The 14101-nt window shown below is 51.4% G+C and overlaps 1 protein-coding gene across 1 annotated transcript; it reads left to right on the top strand.

Moving 5' to 3' along the window:
* The first annotated feature begins 315 nt into the window (after window positions 1-315).
* Window positions 316-13723, top strand: TOP1MT (DNA topoisomerase I mitochondrial). The gene is made up of 14 exons (XM_026069556.1): window positions 316-579; window positions 1472-1587; window positions 3579-3700; window positions 4087-4209; window positions 4758-4945; window positions 5741-5885; window positions 7048-7191; window positions 7719-7904; window positions 8594-8662; window positions 9760-9874; window positions 10364-10491; window positions 11207-11301; window positions 12897-13046; window positions 13488-13723. The coding sequence occupies exons 1-14, from the start codon at window positions 380-382 to the stop codon at window positions 13588-13590; spliced, it is 1884 nt and encodes a 627-aa protein (XP_025925341.1). The 5' UTR covers window positions 316-379; the 3' UTR covers window positions 13591-13723.
* Window positions 13724-14101: the final 378 nt, after the last annotated feature.

A 14101-nucleotide genomic window follows, 5' to 3' on the forward strand; every position in this document is an offset into this window, starting at 1 on the left:
TTGGATATGAGGGGGAGATGGATTTTTACAGCGGTTTTTGCAGGCTATAGGCAATGCTTTTTGGGACAAGAACTGCGGGAAAGGACATCCCAGCGGGGCCGACAGATGCCACCTCCGTAGGCTGACAGCTCTCGTGTTGCCCAGGGCGGGTTCAGAAATGGGAAGATGCCGCCCTTCTCTTAGCAATCCCCTGTTGCACTGCTTTTCCCCCAAAAACGTGCCCGGGACTACGTTTCCCAGAAGGCTCTGCTGCCCCGGCGCGGTGGGAGTCCCACATCCTGGACCGCTTGGACAGCGCCTGGATGGCGCTGGAAGCGCCGGGTGGCCGGCGATGATGCTCGGCAGGGGTGATGCTCGGCAGGGATGATGCTCGGCAGGGATGATGCTCGGCGGGACCGCCGCAGCCCTCCGCCGTGATGCTTTGCGGGTGGCACCGGCCTCCGTGGGCCGTCCGTCCGGTGGCGTGCACAAGCGCGTGGTGGCCTCGCTGCTGGAGCGGGGAGCCCGCGGTGTCCGGCTCAGCCCCGCGCGCCTCCAGGTCCTCTCGGTGCCTGCGGCCACCACGGGGCCCCGGGACAGGTGAGCGCCGGCCCAGAGCCCCCCGGGGCGGGCGATTGCCCGCGACCGGGAAAAGCGCCGGAGCCGTCACGGTTTCTTGCAACACCCCTCAAATCACCCTGACTTTATGACTATGCTTTTCCGTGTTTTCCGGGGATGAGGCGCCTCTTGGGGTGACTTATTTATTCTTCCTCCCCTTCCCACGGGGAGGAGACAGGCTTGAAATACTTCCGGGGCATCACTGGGGCAGAAACGCCGGGATATTTTTTTTCCTTGGGGGGGATTTTTGCTGTGCTTCCTCAGAAATTCCCAGCTTCCCGGGTAGGCTGGGGTTAATGGGACGGTGCCTGCTGTGATTTCTCCTTGTGCCTTCCCACGTGGGGCAAATCCCCTTTCTGTCCTGATGCAACGCTGTCATAAAAAGTTCCTATCACAGACATCTGCTGCTGCCTCAGTTTCCCTAACCTTAATTATCTTTTTAATGTTACTTTTCTACTATGCAAGGGGGATTTTTTTTTTAATTTTTTTTTTTGAAGTCCTAATTTTATAGCTAAGCCTCGCAGTAATTTTAAAAACCTAGTTGCTCTGCGGAGTGGGACAATGTGGGTCTGTCAGCATTAGGATTGCAGGCATAAGCCGTACAGGGCGCTGGTGGTCTCCTGGCCGCCAGCATGTCATGATGTGAGCCTTCCTCTCCGGCATATGCACACGGCCTTTTTTGTGCCCATTAAAAAAAGCGAGGCTGGGGAGGAAGAGGATGGATGTCAGCCCTTGCAGACCCCTTTCTGCTTGCCGAGCATCTTTCCAGGGGTGACCTGGAGGGGAAAAGAAAAATCCCTCCCTGTTGTCCAGAGGTGCAGCCCATGGTGGGTTGAGGATGCTCTCTCACGGCTTGCGTGTGCCTCTGTCCCAGGTGGGAAGAGGAGAAGACAGGTGACGGGATAAAGTGGAAACAGCTGGAGCACAAAGGCCCCTACTTCGCCCCCCTCTACGAGCCGCTGCCYGACGACATCCAGTTTTACTACGACGGTATGTCCGCGTTGGCTGGGGAGGGGGACGGCTGTCCGGAGGTGCATGGACTAAGAGGTGGTCCCACTCTCGTGGGAATGATCCCTCATCCAACTAGAGGACCAAAATATGCCTTTTTATCCCTGAATGCTGAGTTGGGGCCAAAGGGTTTGGCCCACATTATGGGTTCCTGAGAGTTATTTAATGCTAATGAGCCCGCGATGCTTGCGGATGCGTGTGCCTTGTCCCCCTGTGTAGAGTGTCCCAGGGTAAGGTAAGGGCTCATGCGTGTGTTGCAGCAGCTTTGCCTGGAGTTGAAGGTGCCGTCGCACAACCATGCAAAGATCTGAATTTCTCCAGGGGAAGCAATGCTCTTGATGCCGTTGCTCAAAGTCTTCACGTACCTTCTGCCGCCCCATTGTGAAGCTGATGCCTTACAGCAACTCAATGCATCAGTGAGGGGCTGAAAGCCTGGCAGGATGGATCCAGGCCTCTGCTGTCACCCTGGCGTTTCCCACTGCAGCTGCCAGGCTCTTATCTCTTCCTGGCTCCAGCCCTGAGCTGTTTTCTACTGGATCACAGGAAGGAGGCGAGGAAGGACCCTGGGCCAAAGGGTGGTGGAGATGGGATGAGACCATGGCACCATTTCCCATGGGGTCTGGGTCCTCCTCAGCCCCTCGTGGAGCTGTTGGAACTCGTGAAAACCCAGATGGTTCCCATTCTGTATGCTTCTTTTTTAACAGGAAAAAAAAAGTGACAATTTGGGGAAAAGAGATGTCAAGTAACGCTGGTGTCACCAGAGGGCACTGCTGGGACATCGATGGGGCTGTCAGAGTTGTTTTGGTTTTGCTTTGGGGTTTTTTGGCTTTCTGAGAAGGAGCCCTGCAGCTGTCTGTGGTTTTGTATGGGGCTGAGCATCCCTGTATCCCTCTGGGACTGTGTATCCCTGTATCCCGGCCCCCAGCAGTCGGAGGCACACCTGGCCCTTGGCACAGGGACACAGTGGGTTGCATACATCTGAATTGGGAGACTTTGGCCCAGGGTCTTGGGTGACGTTAGCTTCTTTGATGAAAAGTGTAATGGTTCCTGGATGAAAATACATGTTTGTGCCTAGGCAACAGCCTCGAGGAGCAGGGGACCAAGTCTGATCTGGGGCACGTAGGTTGCTGTGGGCACGGGCTTGTGCAGGTCTGCTATGAAGCTGTGACTCACAGCGTCCAGCAACTCAGCTAGACGTCAGGAATCCCCCAAATCGGAGCTTCTGGTGCAGGCAAGGTTGAACTGTCCCCCACAGCTCTGTGGGATGCTTTTCCTGCAACTTGTCTAGGAAAGCTATTTTTAAAAAGTATCAGTTTCCTAGGAGGAGCCAAGATGTTCCTGTGAAACGATGGGGAAAAACGCTGCCCACGTGGACTTCCTCGCTTCGGAGAGGTGGTGGCTTTGCCGCCTCTGAGACATGATCCAAGACYCAGTAAACAACCAGGGGAAGCTCTTACATCTGTTGCCATTACACAAGTTTATTCTTTGAGCTTCCTGCGATCRCTCTGTCACATGGAAAATGTTTTGAGATGAAATGTCTCCAAGTGGGATCCTGGCTGCTTCAGCGCGGTCCTGTCTCTGGAGGACTGGAAGTGACCAGGGTTGGAAAAACAAGCGTTTATATGTTGTCCTGTGTCACCAGCGAAGAACAGTGTGACTGCAAATTTGGGGCTCAGCATCGCATGGAAGCTGCTGAAAGCCCCATGGCTCAGTGACCTTAACATAAATCAGAATTTCCACTTGCCTGGGAAAGAAAATGAAGTGTGTGATTGCAGATCGACTGTGGCAGCAGTCTGGCTGTGCTGCACGCTCAGGGTATTGATCTGCTAGCAAGGCTGTGTGTGGCGCCAGGTCCCCATTTTGGCACCGGGAACGCAGCGTGTTGAGCGTGGAGACTTGCCAAACGATTGCTTGGGACTGCAGGGCCGGGCTGTCTGCGTAAGCAMTGCTAACGCGTTTGTCTGTCTTCCTAGGTAAACCTCTGAAGCTGAGCTTGGCCACCGAGGAAATTGCCACCTTCTATGCAAAAATGTTAGATCACGAGTACACAACCAAGGAGATTTTCCAGAACAACTTCTTCAATGACTGGAGGAAGGTATCTTCCCTACGGGGACTTGCTTGATGCCAGTCTTCAACATTAAAAGTGGGATTCCCAGTGGGCAGTGGTGGATGGTCTGTGGTGCAGGAGGAAGGAGATGCTTTTTCTGTGGCTTAACTTTTTATTTCCTCAGCCCTTGTGGGTTTGGTTCAGGGGTTGCTGTCTGCAGCATCCTTGAGTGTTTCTCATTGGCACTTAGTGTCAACCCTAGGTTCAGTGACACTACCCAAGAAAGCARGCGCTGGTCTTGCAAGCAGCCCCACGAGTTCCTTGGGAAGTGCATACTCACGTGCGTCCCTCTGAAGAATTAACCTTGCTAGCTAGCACCTGAAATCTGTTTTGCCTCCTTGCTTTACCCAGCCATTCTGATCTCTCTTGCTCAGGAAATGACCCCAAAGGAGCAGAAGATAATCAAACGCCTGGACAAGTGTGACTTCAGGGAGATCCACAAGTACTTTGTGGACAAAAGCGAGGCGCGGAAAGCTCTCTCGAAAGAGGAGAAGCAGGTGAGGCTCCCATGGGTGTCTGGGGCTGGCTGATATGTTTTGGGCCCAGCTCGGGTGTTTCTGTTCTTCTAGGCCAGGAGTTTCGCTGCCACCCTTCCTGGTGGGTTATGCCCTAACCTGGGAGCTCTTTGGCCTTTGAACCAGCTCCCACCTCTCCATCACACAGCTCTCCATTAAGCTCATCTGCAGATGCCGCACGTTTCCTGGCTTTGCAGGTTACCAGTCATCCTTGGACCATGGTTTGGGGTCCTGTCCTGCTTGGAGGATGTTGCACCTTGCTAAGGTGCTGGTGGTACCCAGGCTCTGCTCCCTTGACATCTCGGACTGGCACAAGATCACTGTGCTGGCCTGAGCATTTGTAAAGTGGCTGGAGATGAGCCAGGTGTTGGGAGGGGGCTTAGACCCGGGATAAACTCTTTCCAGCCCTTCAAAGCTCTGCCTTTCCTGGCTTGCTTCCTCCTGGGAAAGAAGGGTGGTGATGAGCAGGCACAAGTCATGGGGTTTYGGCTCTGTCCTGAGAGGTGATGGTGGGATGGTGCTCATTTCAGAAGTTGAAAGAGGAGGCGGATAAGATCCAGGAGGAGTATGGGTACTGCATCCTCGATGGACACCGAGAGAAAATAGGCAACTTCAAAACCGAGCCACCGGGGCTGTTTCGTGGCCGTGGTGATCACCCCAAAATGGGCATGCTGAAGAAAAGGATCATGCCCGAAGATGTGGTCATCAACTGCAGCAAGTGAGTTGCTGTGGGGAGAGGAGAGCTGAGCTTGTGGGGCCTGGTTTGCGATGGGTAAATGGCACATCTCCTGTGTCCGGAGTTGCTGTGGGGTTTTGCTGTCCGTCTCCTGCAATCACTGCTTTGCAGTCCCTGAGATTTAAATCCATCTGAGCTCTTCTCTGTCACCTCCTGTTCTGGATACCTCCTTTGCAGTCAGGTCTGACTTGGATGTACAGTAGCTGGGGAAGCCAGTCAACAGCTCCCACCTCTCATCGGTGCCRGCACCTTTTGCCAGACATCAACTGCAAATACTGCAGTGCTTCTATGGCCCCTGAAGAAAGGATGACAGTGTGTCCTTCTCCCATGCTGTCCTTCAAAATGAGGCATTCCTCCTCACTTTACAGGCTGGAAGAATCAGGTTTCTCCCTGGAGGGAGCAAAAGTAGCAATAAATTGGGAGCGTTTTGCAACCTTTGAGTTATGTGAGTTGGATTGATCTTAATCCCCCCCAAAGGAAGACCGTGTGGTTTTAACTCAAAACATGTCCTCACTTCCCCTCAGCCCAGCAAGTTCTCCAGTTGTTCTTAGCATCCAAAGTGTAAAGAYCTGATTGTRTTGTGGAATAATTGGGGCAGGGGGRAAGGTGTCTGTTTTTACTGTAAGTAATGCTGGAATTTCTTGACCTTTGCCCACAGTGAACAAACAGTCGAGCTGCTGACCTGTTTCTTCTCCCTCTGTGGCTTCTCCTGTGCTTAGCACTGCTGTGCCAGACTCTGGGGGAGTCCCAGGGCTGTAACCCTCTTCTTGCCCGCAGGGACTCCAAGATCCCCGAGCCACCGGCAGGCCACAAGTGGAAGGAGGTGCGCTTCGACAACACGGTCACCTGGCTGGCCTCGTGGACCGAAAACATCCAGAACTCCTTGAAGTACATCATGCTGAACCCCAGCTCCAAGCTGAAGGTCAGAGCGATGCTGCCGTTCAGGCAGAGCTGTTACCGTTTTGAGACACTGACCTTTTGCCGGGTGGAAAAATCAGGGTAAAGCAGAGATGTGCCCAACTGACAAAAATATATATGGAAAAAAAAGGTGGCGGTGGGGGGGACAGGGAGACTGCAGATTAATTGKGATGCCCTTAGTAGGGAAGGGAAGGGCAGAGGTGACCACTTTAAGCATCAAACCTGTTCCTGGTGACAAATCCCTGCTGTCAAACTTGTGCCTGTGCCACGCTGCATTTGGGGAAGGCAGCTAAAAGCTGGGCAGGGGCTGAGAGGGTCCTTGGGGGACTGGAGCCCATGGGGGTGGGTTTGTTCAGGCCAGCAGACAGGGCAGGAGGAGGTGGAAATGCCGACTGTAGTGCCACGTGAATTGGAAGTGGGTGGACACAGTGGGGAGGGAAAAGTCATTTAAAGACGTTTCGTCAAAGGGATGCAACACAGTGTCAGAGGAGGAAGACGAAAATCCTGATTGCTTGGACAGCAGATCCTGCTAGGTGTAGCAGGGGGTTGATGCACCAGGGGATGGGACTGGGGAAACCAGGTGCTCTGGCATGCCTAGCACAGCCTCTGCATCGGTACGGAGGGACAGTTCCCACCTCAGGTCCTGCTGAGGAATCACTAATGTCATCCCAAAAGTTGGGATCCGCTGACCAGTACGTGCCCCGTGGTCCAGCCCCTGCTCATGTTACATGCAGCTTCTTCCTTCTCACTCCCAAGGCCAGATGAATRTTGGAAACCATGTGGAAGTGGTTCCAGAAAGCACATTGCATCGGTCCGTGCCGGTGTTGTCTGAGCAGCAGCAATCGTGGCCGTACAGCACCGGAGCGCTTGGCTCCTTGCTTGCCGTGTGCTGGCCTGAGCAGTTGGAGGGCATCTCCAGACCGAGAGCAGCTCGGATGCAGTGGTGATCCTGGGTCTGGAGCAGCCAGCAGAGGGCATAGAAGCCCCAACTGAGCTTTTTCTGCTCTAATATTTCCACTTCGTAGATTAAAAAAGCCAAAAACATAAACAGTGGTTATTGAGCAATATTTAGACTCTGGAGGTTGTGTCCCCAGGAAAGGGTCTAGCTTGAGGGGATGGACAGATGATGGGGTGCTAGGTGGAAATATCTCTGCCTTTCTTCTCAGGGGGAGAAGGACTGGCAAAAGTATGAGGTAGCCCGGCGCTTAAAGGATGTTGTCCACAAAATCCGTGCTCAGTACCAAGCCGACTGGAAGTCCAAGGAGATGAAAAAGCGGCAACGAGCGGTGGCCCTCTACTTCATCGATAAGGTACCCGTGGCCTCACCCCGGCCCCCAGATCCCTCATACCTGGTAGGGTTGGGGCTTAGTTTATCAGATCCCTCCCATCTGTGTTTTCCTTAGTGTCTGCTGGCAGTGCAAGCTGGGGTTGCTCCAAGTGAGGAAGCTGACCATGATCATAGATCATGGATGTCTCCAGCTTTCTGCTGATCCTTGTGTGATGCTGCTGGTTGCGTGGCAGTGTGTAGGCTGTATAGATCCCTGGCCTCTACCAGAACACGTGTCTTCCAGTGATGGCAAAGTCTCCACTGAAGAGCTGGACAATTCTATTCTGAGGAAAGATTTTAGGGCTTCTTGGAGCAGGGGTAACCTGCTGCTGGGGCCAGTCCCCACTTGGTTCCCAGCAGGGCTCCAGCAACCCATTCAGTGTGGCACTGGTTCTGAGAAAGCTTTTTTCCCTAGTGTCCTGCTTGAAGGTCTCTACACAGCCACTTAAYACCTATAGAAAGGGGGGTTGGGGCAGACATCTCAAATGAGTCTCCTGTGTGCTCTTCTAGTTGGCCCTACGAGCTGGCAATGAGAAGGAGGAGGGGGAGACGGCGGACACTGTTGGCTGCTGCTCTCTGCGTGTGGAGCACATCAAGCTGTACCCCAAGCTGGACGGGCAGGAGCACGTGGTGGAATTCGACTTCCTTGGGAAAGACTCGATCCGCTACTACAACAAAGTGTCAGTGGAGAAGCCGGTGAGTGAGGCAGAGATGGAGGCAACGGTGGGTGCAGCGATGTGGTGCAGGGTTAACTGGGTGGCTCAGTTCACTCACYGGTCTGTCAGTCCCAAATCTGCATCTGGTACATGTGGTGAAGATATCTCCTGCATGTTAATCCTGCGGTGAGAGCATGTGCCTGAGATGCAAGGATGATGGGTGACAAGGAGCAGCACATGCATGCTTGGCCTGGCACGGAGGAGGGGCAATAATTCAGAGTATGGGTCTCAAGGCTGTTTGTTTTAGCTCATGAGTCTTTTAACATGAGACACACAAGCAACTGTGGCAGCAGGAACCATGAGAGAAAAGCCTYATCTCCTGCTGGGACATCCTCAGTTGACTGGTAGGAATTAGGACTTGAAGTATACCCAGTGCTTTTCTTTTTGCCTGTGGCATAGATAATCTTAACGCTGTTTGTAGGGAAGCTGCAATGCCAGGGATAAGTGATGGGGAAAACTGAGATTGTGGCACCACTGTTGACTTGACGTCCCAGTAGAAGCTCTTTGTGTTGAGCAGACCAGCAGTATGGTATGATGCATATTCCATGAGAGCAGACTCTGAGTCAAAGTCTGTCGGGATGGGGCCTGAGGAGGCAGATGGAGAAGAGAGGGAAGTATCTGGGAGTGACTTGCTCCTTGTCCCTGACCTGGGCAATCCTTTCCTCCTAGGTCTTCAAGAACCTGCAGCTTTTCATGAAGAACAAGGACCCGGGAGACGACCTCTTTGACAGGCTCAATGTGAGTTTTAGCCTCTCTGCCCTTGAACAGTGTTGACAGCCTGGAGGAGTGTAAATGGCCCTGTGAGCCCTCAGTCCAGCCTGTGGGTTCCCTGTTTCTTCTYGGCAGAGAGCTCGCAGGCTGTGGTGGTGTTGCATCCTTGTCATCTCTCACCCTGGTTTTTAACTCCGGAGAGGCTGCTGCTGCTGCTTGAATCCCTTACGGGATGCTGTGATATTTTTTTCAATACTCTTGCTGCATTGGCCGTATCTCTGCTTTCCTGAATCCAGGCTCAGCTGCCTGCCTGTACCTGAGAGTAACCCCCATCACTGCCGAGGAGAGGGCTTTCTGCTCRTTTCTGCTTTTATCTCATCTGCTGCTCCCCTGCCTGCCCGCCCATGCACATGTTCTTTGGGGCATTACTGGTGGTGTCAAACCTCACGCTTTGTGATGCCTTTGTACCTCTCTGTGCTTCGGCAGAAGCGTGAGAGGCTGCCTCGAGCATGAGGCCACTGGAGAGATGTGACACAGCCTTTCCTCCTTCCTCGCGAGCCATCCCCCTTGCAAAGRCTCCCTCCTCTTCCCCAGCGTGGGACAGGGGGTGCTGCCCACATCCCCTATAATGTCACCTGTCTGCTTACATTCCCCATAAAGCCACTTGCTCACCTTTCCTCTAGAGAAGCTGCTCCTCTCTAGTCATATGGGCTTTCTCTGTCAAGGTCTTTCTCGGTAAAAAGTAAGGCTTTCCCCTAAAGCCTGGATGATTTTGGTTTTAGCATCTATTTCTGATCTGACTGAAGCTCCATGGGCTYTGTAAAGCAAAAGTGTTGGATGTGATGTATGTGAGATGTGACATTGGATGCAAGTTGTCCTTTTGGGCATAGATAAGCAGAAATGCTTGACTTTCAGAGAGGTTCTTCATGAATTTTGGTGTAATATGTGCCAATTTGTGGTAGATAAGGACCTGACCCAACACCTTGGGTAGATCTGCAAGCTACAGGATCTTTATGCCTTTGCTTGCTTGTTCGAAGGTCTGAAAAATATGTGCTTTGTTATTCTGTCTTCTGCTCGTTCTCTTTCTTACTTTTTTTCACTTTGGCCCGTCCTCCCTCCTCCAGACATCAATCTTGAACAGACATCTCCAGGATTTGATGAACGGTTTGTCTGCCAAGGTGTTCAGGACCTACAATGCCTCCATYACCCTGCAGGAACAGCTCAAAGCACTCACTAACTGTAAGGCAATCTTTGCAGTATCACAGACTGTCTCGTGGGAGGCAGTGGGCTTGGAGATTTCTGTTCTTCTCCTTGGGGTCTCCAGAAACACCTGCTCCTCCGTGGCAGATGGTGTACCACATTAAAAGTGGTATGTAACTTAACTGGGGGCATGTAGCATTTCATGAACCATCCTAAGTGAGAAATCAAGTTACCCTGTCTGCGATAGTCCCACTAACTGATAGCCAAGACAGGAATAATTTTTTTCCCTTCCTTATATGGTTGGTTGATTGCATTATTTTTGCCTTCCTCTGCTACATGAGCAATGAGGCACAATTCAGTGCTTCCCAAAATGGTTCCCAAGTGTCCTCTGCCTTCTCTTGAGAAATTGGTAATGCTGGTTGGGGAAAGGATGAGGAAGGCCAATAACTCAGTGTTGTTTTAGTCCGTTCTCTCCCTTCCTGGGCTCCCAGACAGGAGTCAGATAGTGATGCCTTAGTTCATTTCCAGCTGAAGACAACGTTGCAGGAAAGCTGCTCTCCTACAACCGAGCTAACCGAGCTGTGGCCATCCTGTGCAACCATCAGAGGTCCACACCAAAAACCTTTGAGAAGTCAATGCAAATCCTCCAGACTAAGGTGACACAGATTAAACTCTGAGACTGATCCCACCTTGTAGATCTTTTTCTTTGGATGGGGAGAAGGGAGAGTTAATAACCTGATGCCTAAAGAGATAACATTGATCAAGAGTGGTGGGGAATGAACCAGAACTAGAGGCTCTTGTTAACCAGCACAGGGGCAGCATCAACCCAGGAGCTGAAAGGGAGATGGGGAAGCTTGAACAGAGGATAAAGCACATTTGACACAGGGTGGGTTCTTCATCACTTGGCGTGTTCAGACCAAGCTGGGTGCCTTTTGGGATGACACAGTTCAAACACAGTTGGATCCAGAACCAGGGACTTGGGTGCTCTCATATGGCTGTTTGCAGGACCAGGTGTAATTTAGTTGGTCTGCTCTGAAAACACCTCAAACTATTATTTTTAAGTGTCCTGAGCTTGTCCATTCCTACTCTGTTGATGAACTTGGGATTTGCAGTGCCACTCTAGCACTGTCACAAACCAGTTGGTCACAAGCGGTTGCTCAAGAATAACAGACCAGAGCTGCAAATGTTTCTGGCATCAATGCTCTGAGATTATTTTGCAAGATGCCAAGAAATGCTTGAGCTACAGCAGGCGCTACTGGGACTGGAGGAAGGCCTGATGAGAAATTGAGGAGCAATGTGACAAAGGAAAGTGAGAACTGAAATCTCCATGGAGGACAGAAGCATGGGATCACTTTGTATTTGTCTTTGCAGATTGATGCCAAGAAGCAACAGCTGGAGGAAGCCCAGCTAGAGCTGAAGAAAGCTGAAGATGAGCTCAAAGACAAAAATGATGCCAAAGCAGAGGCGTAAGTGGCTCTTCCTTATAACCCTCATTTGCAGAGACACCTGTGTGTCTGGGGCCTGTGGGTGGCATAGTCAGGTCCAACACCCTACATGCAGCTCATCAGAACGGAAACGCCCGTGGTTGGGTACTGAGTGCTTCCTGTCCCAAGCAGATGGGTGGAGGTCTTGATGGTTCCCTGCAAGAATAGGTTTGCAAAGAGCTCCTTGCGGGGAGTGGGGTTCTTTGTGCTATCTCTGCACATCTCTGCTCACACTTCAACCTGGAGCTGCTGGCTCAGAGCTGCCCTACAAATGCAGTTGTGTAAAGGATGCCAGGGTCTGAGCTGTGAATACACACACTGGCCCTGGCACATGTTTCCATGAGAGAGACAGTGTTGGAACTTGGCATATCTGATATCTGCAGCAACTGTTGTATGGGTGTCATTCTATGAAGGTTCGATAGTAACTTCTGAGACAGTAACGTAATAAAAATATGTTTCTTTCCTCACGCAAGCTCTCGGATTAGTAACGCCCATTAAAATAATGCGATTACTAATTTAGAAAGGATAACCCAAAACTGTCGGCTACTGCGCTATTAATTGGAAGCACTGCTTATCCCAACCTGAAAGCTAGCTTGTTCACTCTTAGTGAGAGGACACTCAACCTCAAGGAGTTACCYTAACCCAGCRTCCCAGGAAAGGATGAGGGGGGAAATATTCATGGTCCAGCCAGAGAGGTTGGCCAGGTCACGTTCCCGTCCCCTGCTCAAACTCTCTTAGCTTCCAAGCTTCTTTTATACGGCTGGGGCTCTGGGCAAACACTGCTTCTGCTGACCTTTGCGAGTTCCACCATCACAGGACTGTTTGTTCTTCTGCCWGGAAAGACCCTGCTGGCGAGGCAAGACCACAATACCTCCATATCGCTTCTTCCCTCCCTGGGGGTCCATGCAGTTTYGATTCTATAGCCTTATCGGGGGCAGACTTCTTTAATCCTGTTAASTCTTCTATCCCACAGCCTTGTGCATATCAGTCCTTGYGTATATCAGTTGGCAAACTTCTTCAGTCCTGTTAACTCTTTACTCGCGCGTCAATGGGGCCTGTCCAAATTTGCTCCCTCTCTGAGCCCAGATGTGACTCGGTGCCCAGAGACAAGAGGCAGYGGGAAGAGAGAAATGAGGCTCTTATTTTGCGTGTTCTGCTGTGGGGTTTCTTGTTGTCTGCTCRTGTCCTGTGTTGGTGAAATGCAGAGAAGGCTGGCAGAGATAGTCGTTGCTCATGGAGCCTGGGTTTGAAGAGACAGTCTCTATTGGTGTGTGCTTTTGTGCTAGTCTGACTTTGGTGCTAATGATGTGTTTAAAAAAAAAAAAAAAGTCATGTCTTATCAGGTGGAAGCACTTGAAAAGTAGGCTAGTACTAATGGCATCTTCCACTTAGCCATTTTAGAAATGTTTCTAGACTCRCTCCTGCGGGACTTAAGGTGAATGCAGACTGCTCTGAGCTGAAGCTTGTTAGCTTCTGATCATGGTCCCAGGCAGCAGCAGACCAGGAGAAATGCTCTGTGTTTCACCTCCGCTCTTCTTTTTACCTTTGTGCTGTCTGTGTTGCTCTTCCACCCTCAGCAATGTGCAGAAGAAGAAGAAGTTGTTGGAGAGACTAGAAGAGCAGCTGGCCAAACTGGAAGTCCAGGCCACGGACAAGGAGGAGAACAAGCAGATCGCTCTGGGCACGTCCAAGCTGAATTACCTGGACCCCAGGATTACCATAGCCTGGTAGGTCTTGGGTATGCTCTGGGGCAGTTGCTCCTCTGGAGACATCCTTGTCTGTGGACAGATCACCTAGCCCTGCTCATGGGGGAGCAAGCATGCTCCAGAGCCCTGTGCCTTTGATGGAAAGGAGTAGACTTTGTCATGAGCTGGTCAGAGAAAAACCCATCCTARCTCCGGAGGTGTCTAGGGGAAGGTGAGCAAAGTCCAAAGCTGAAGCTTCCCTTGCTGCAGGATGTCCTTTCTGGGTTTAGGACAAGGAGAGTCAGTATGGACATCTTTGATGTCAGCAGAGAGGTAATTTCTTAGGGAGCTTGGGGCTAAGGAGTTTGCAGCAGGGTGACACACACCTCAGCACCCTACGGCACCCAGAGAGGACCGGTGTAGCGGGAGGTGGGTAGTGCGGCAACCTGTGATGTCCCTCCGCTGCCTTGTGCTCCTGCGCAGGTGCAAGAAGTTTGGCGTGCCTATCGAGAAGATCTACAACAAGACGCAGAGGGAGAAGTTTGCCTGGGCAATTGACATGGCCGATGAAGACTTTGAATTCTGAGAAAACGCCTTTCCTGTTACCTCATGCTGGTGCTGTCGGAAATTTTTTTATGGGCTGCAGCAGTTGTTGCAGGTGTGGGGGGGAAATGTCTAATGGAACAATTTGACTCAGGTATTTTGTGCTGTTTTTGTATAAAAAGAAAAACACGTGATTTCTAGTTGAAACAAGTACCACTGACTTGTGACACTTGTCCTGACTGCGGTGACTTTTACATGAACTTTTAACTCCTTTCTGGTTAGAGCTGCCAAGTGCTTTGGATCTCTTTTTTTCCTCCTCCTCTGGAGTCTGGGAAGAAGATTGAATGTGAGTCTTAATTGTGCAGATAAACAAGATAAGATGGTCTAATCCCATCTCCTCTCTGTATTGGAGACGTGCTGCCCTTTTAAGACTCTCAGAATTAGCCTGACAGAAAACATTAGGCAGTGACAGTGCTAAAAAGAGGCAGCTGCACTATAAAGCCTGAGCCTGGGTCTGGATGCACTGGGAGAAAGGGGATTCTCAGGGATTTACA

This window comes from Apteryx rowi, unplaced genomic scaffold, assembly GCF_003343035.1.
Source record: "Apteryx rowi isolate R43461 unplaced genomic scaffold, aptRow1 scaffold_106, whole genome shotgun sequence".
NCBI lineage: Eukaryota > Metazoa > Chordata > Aves > Apterygiformes > Apterygidae > Apteryx > Apteryx rowi.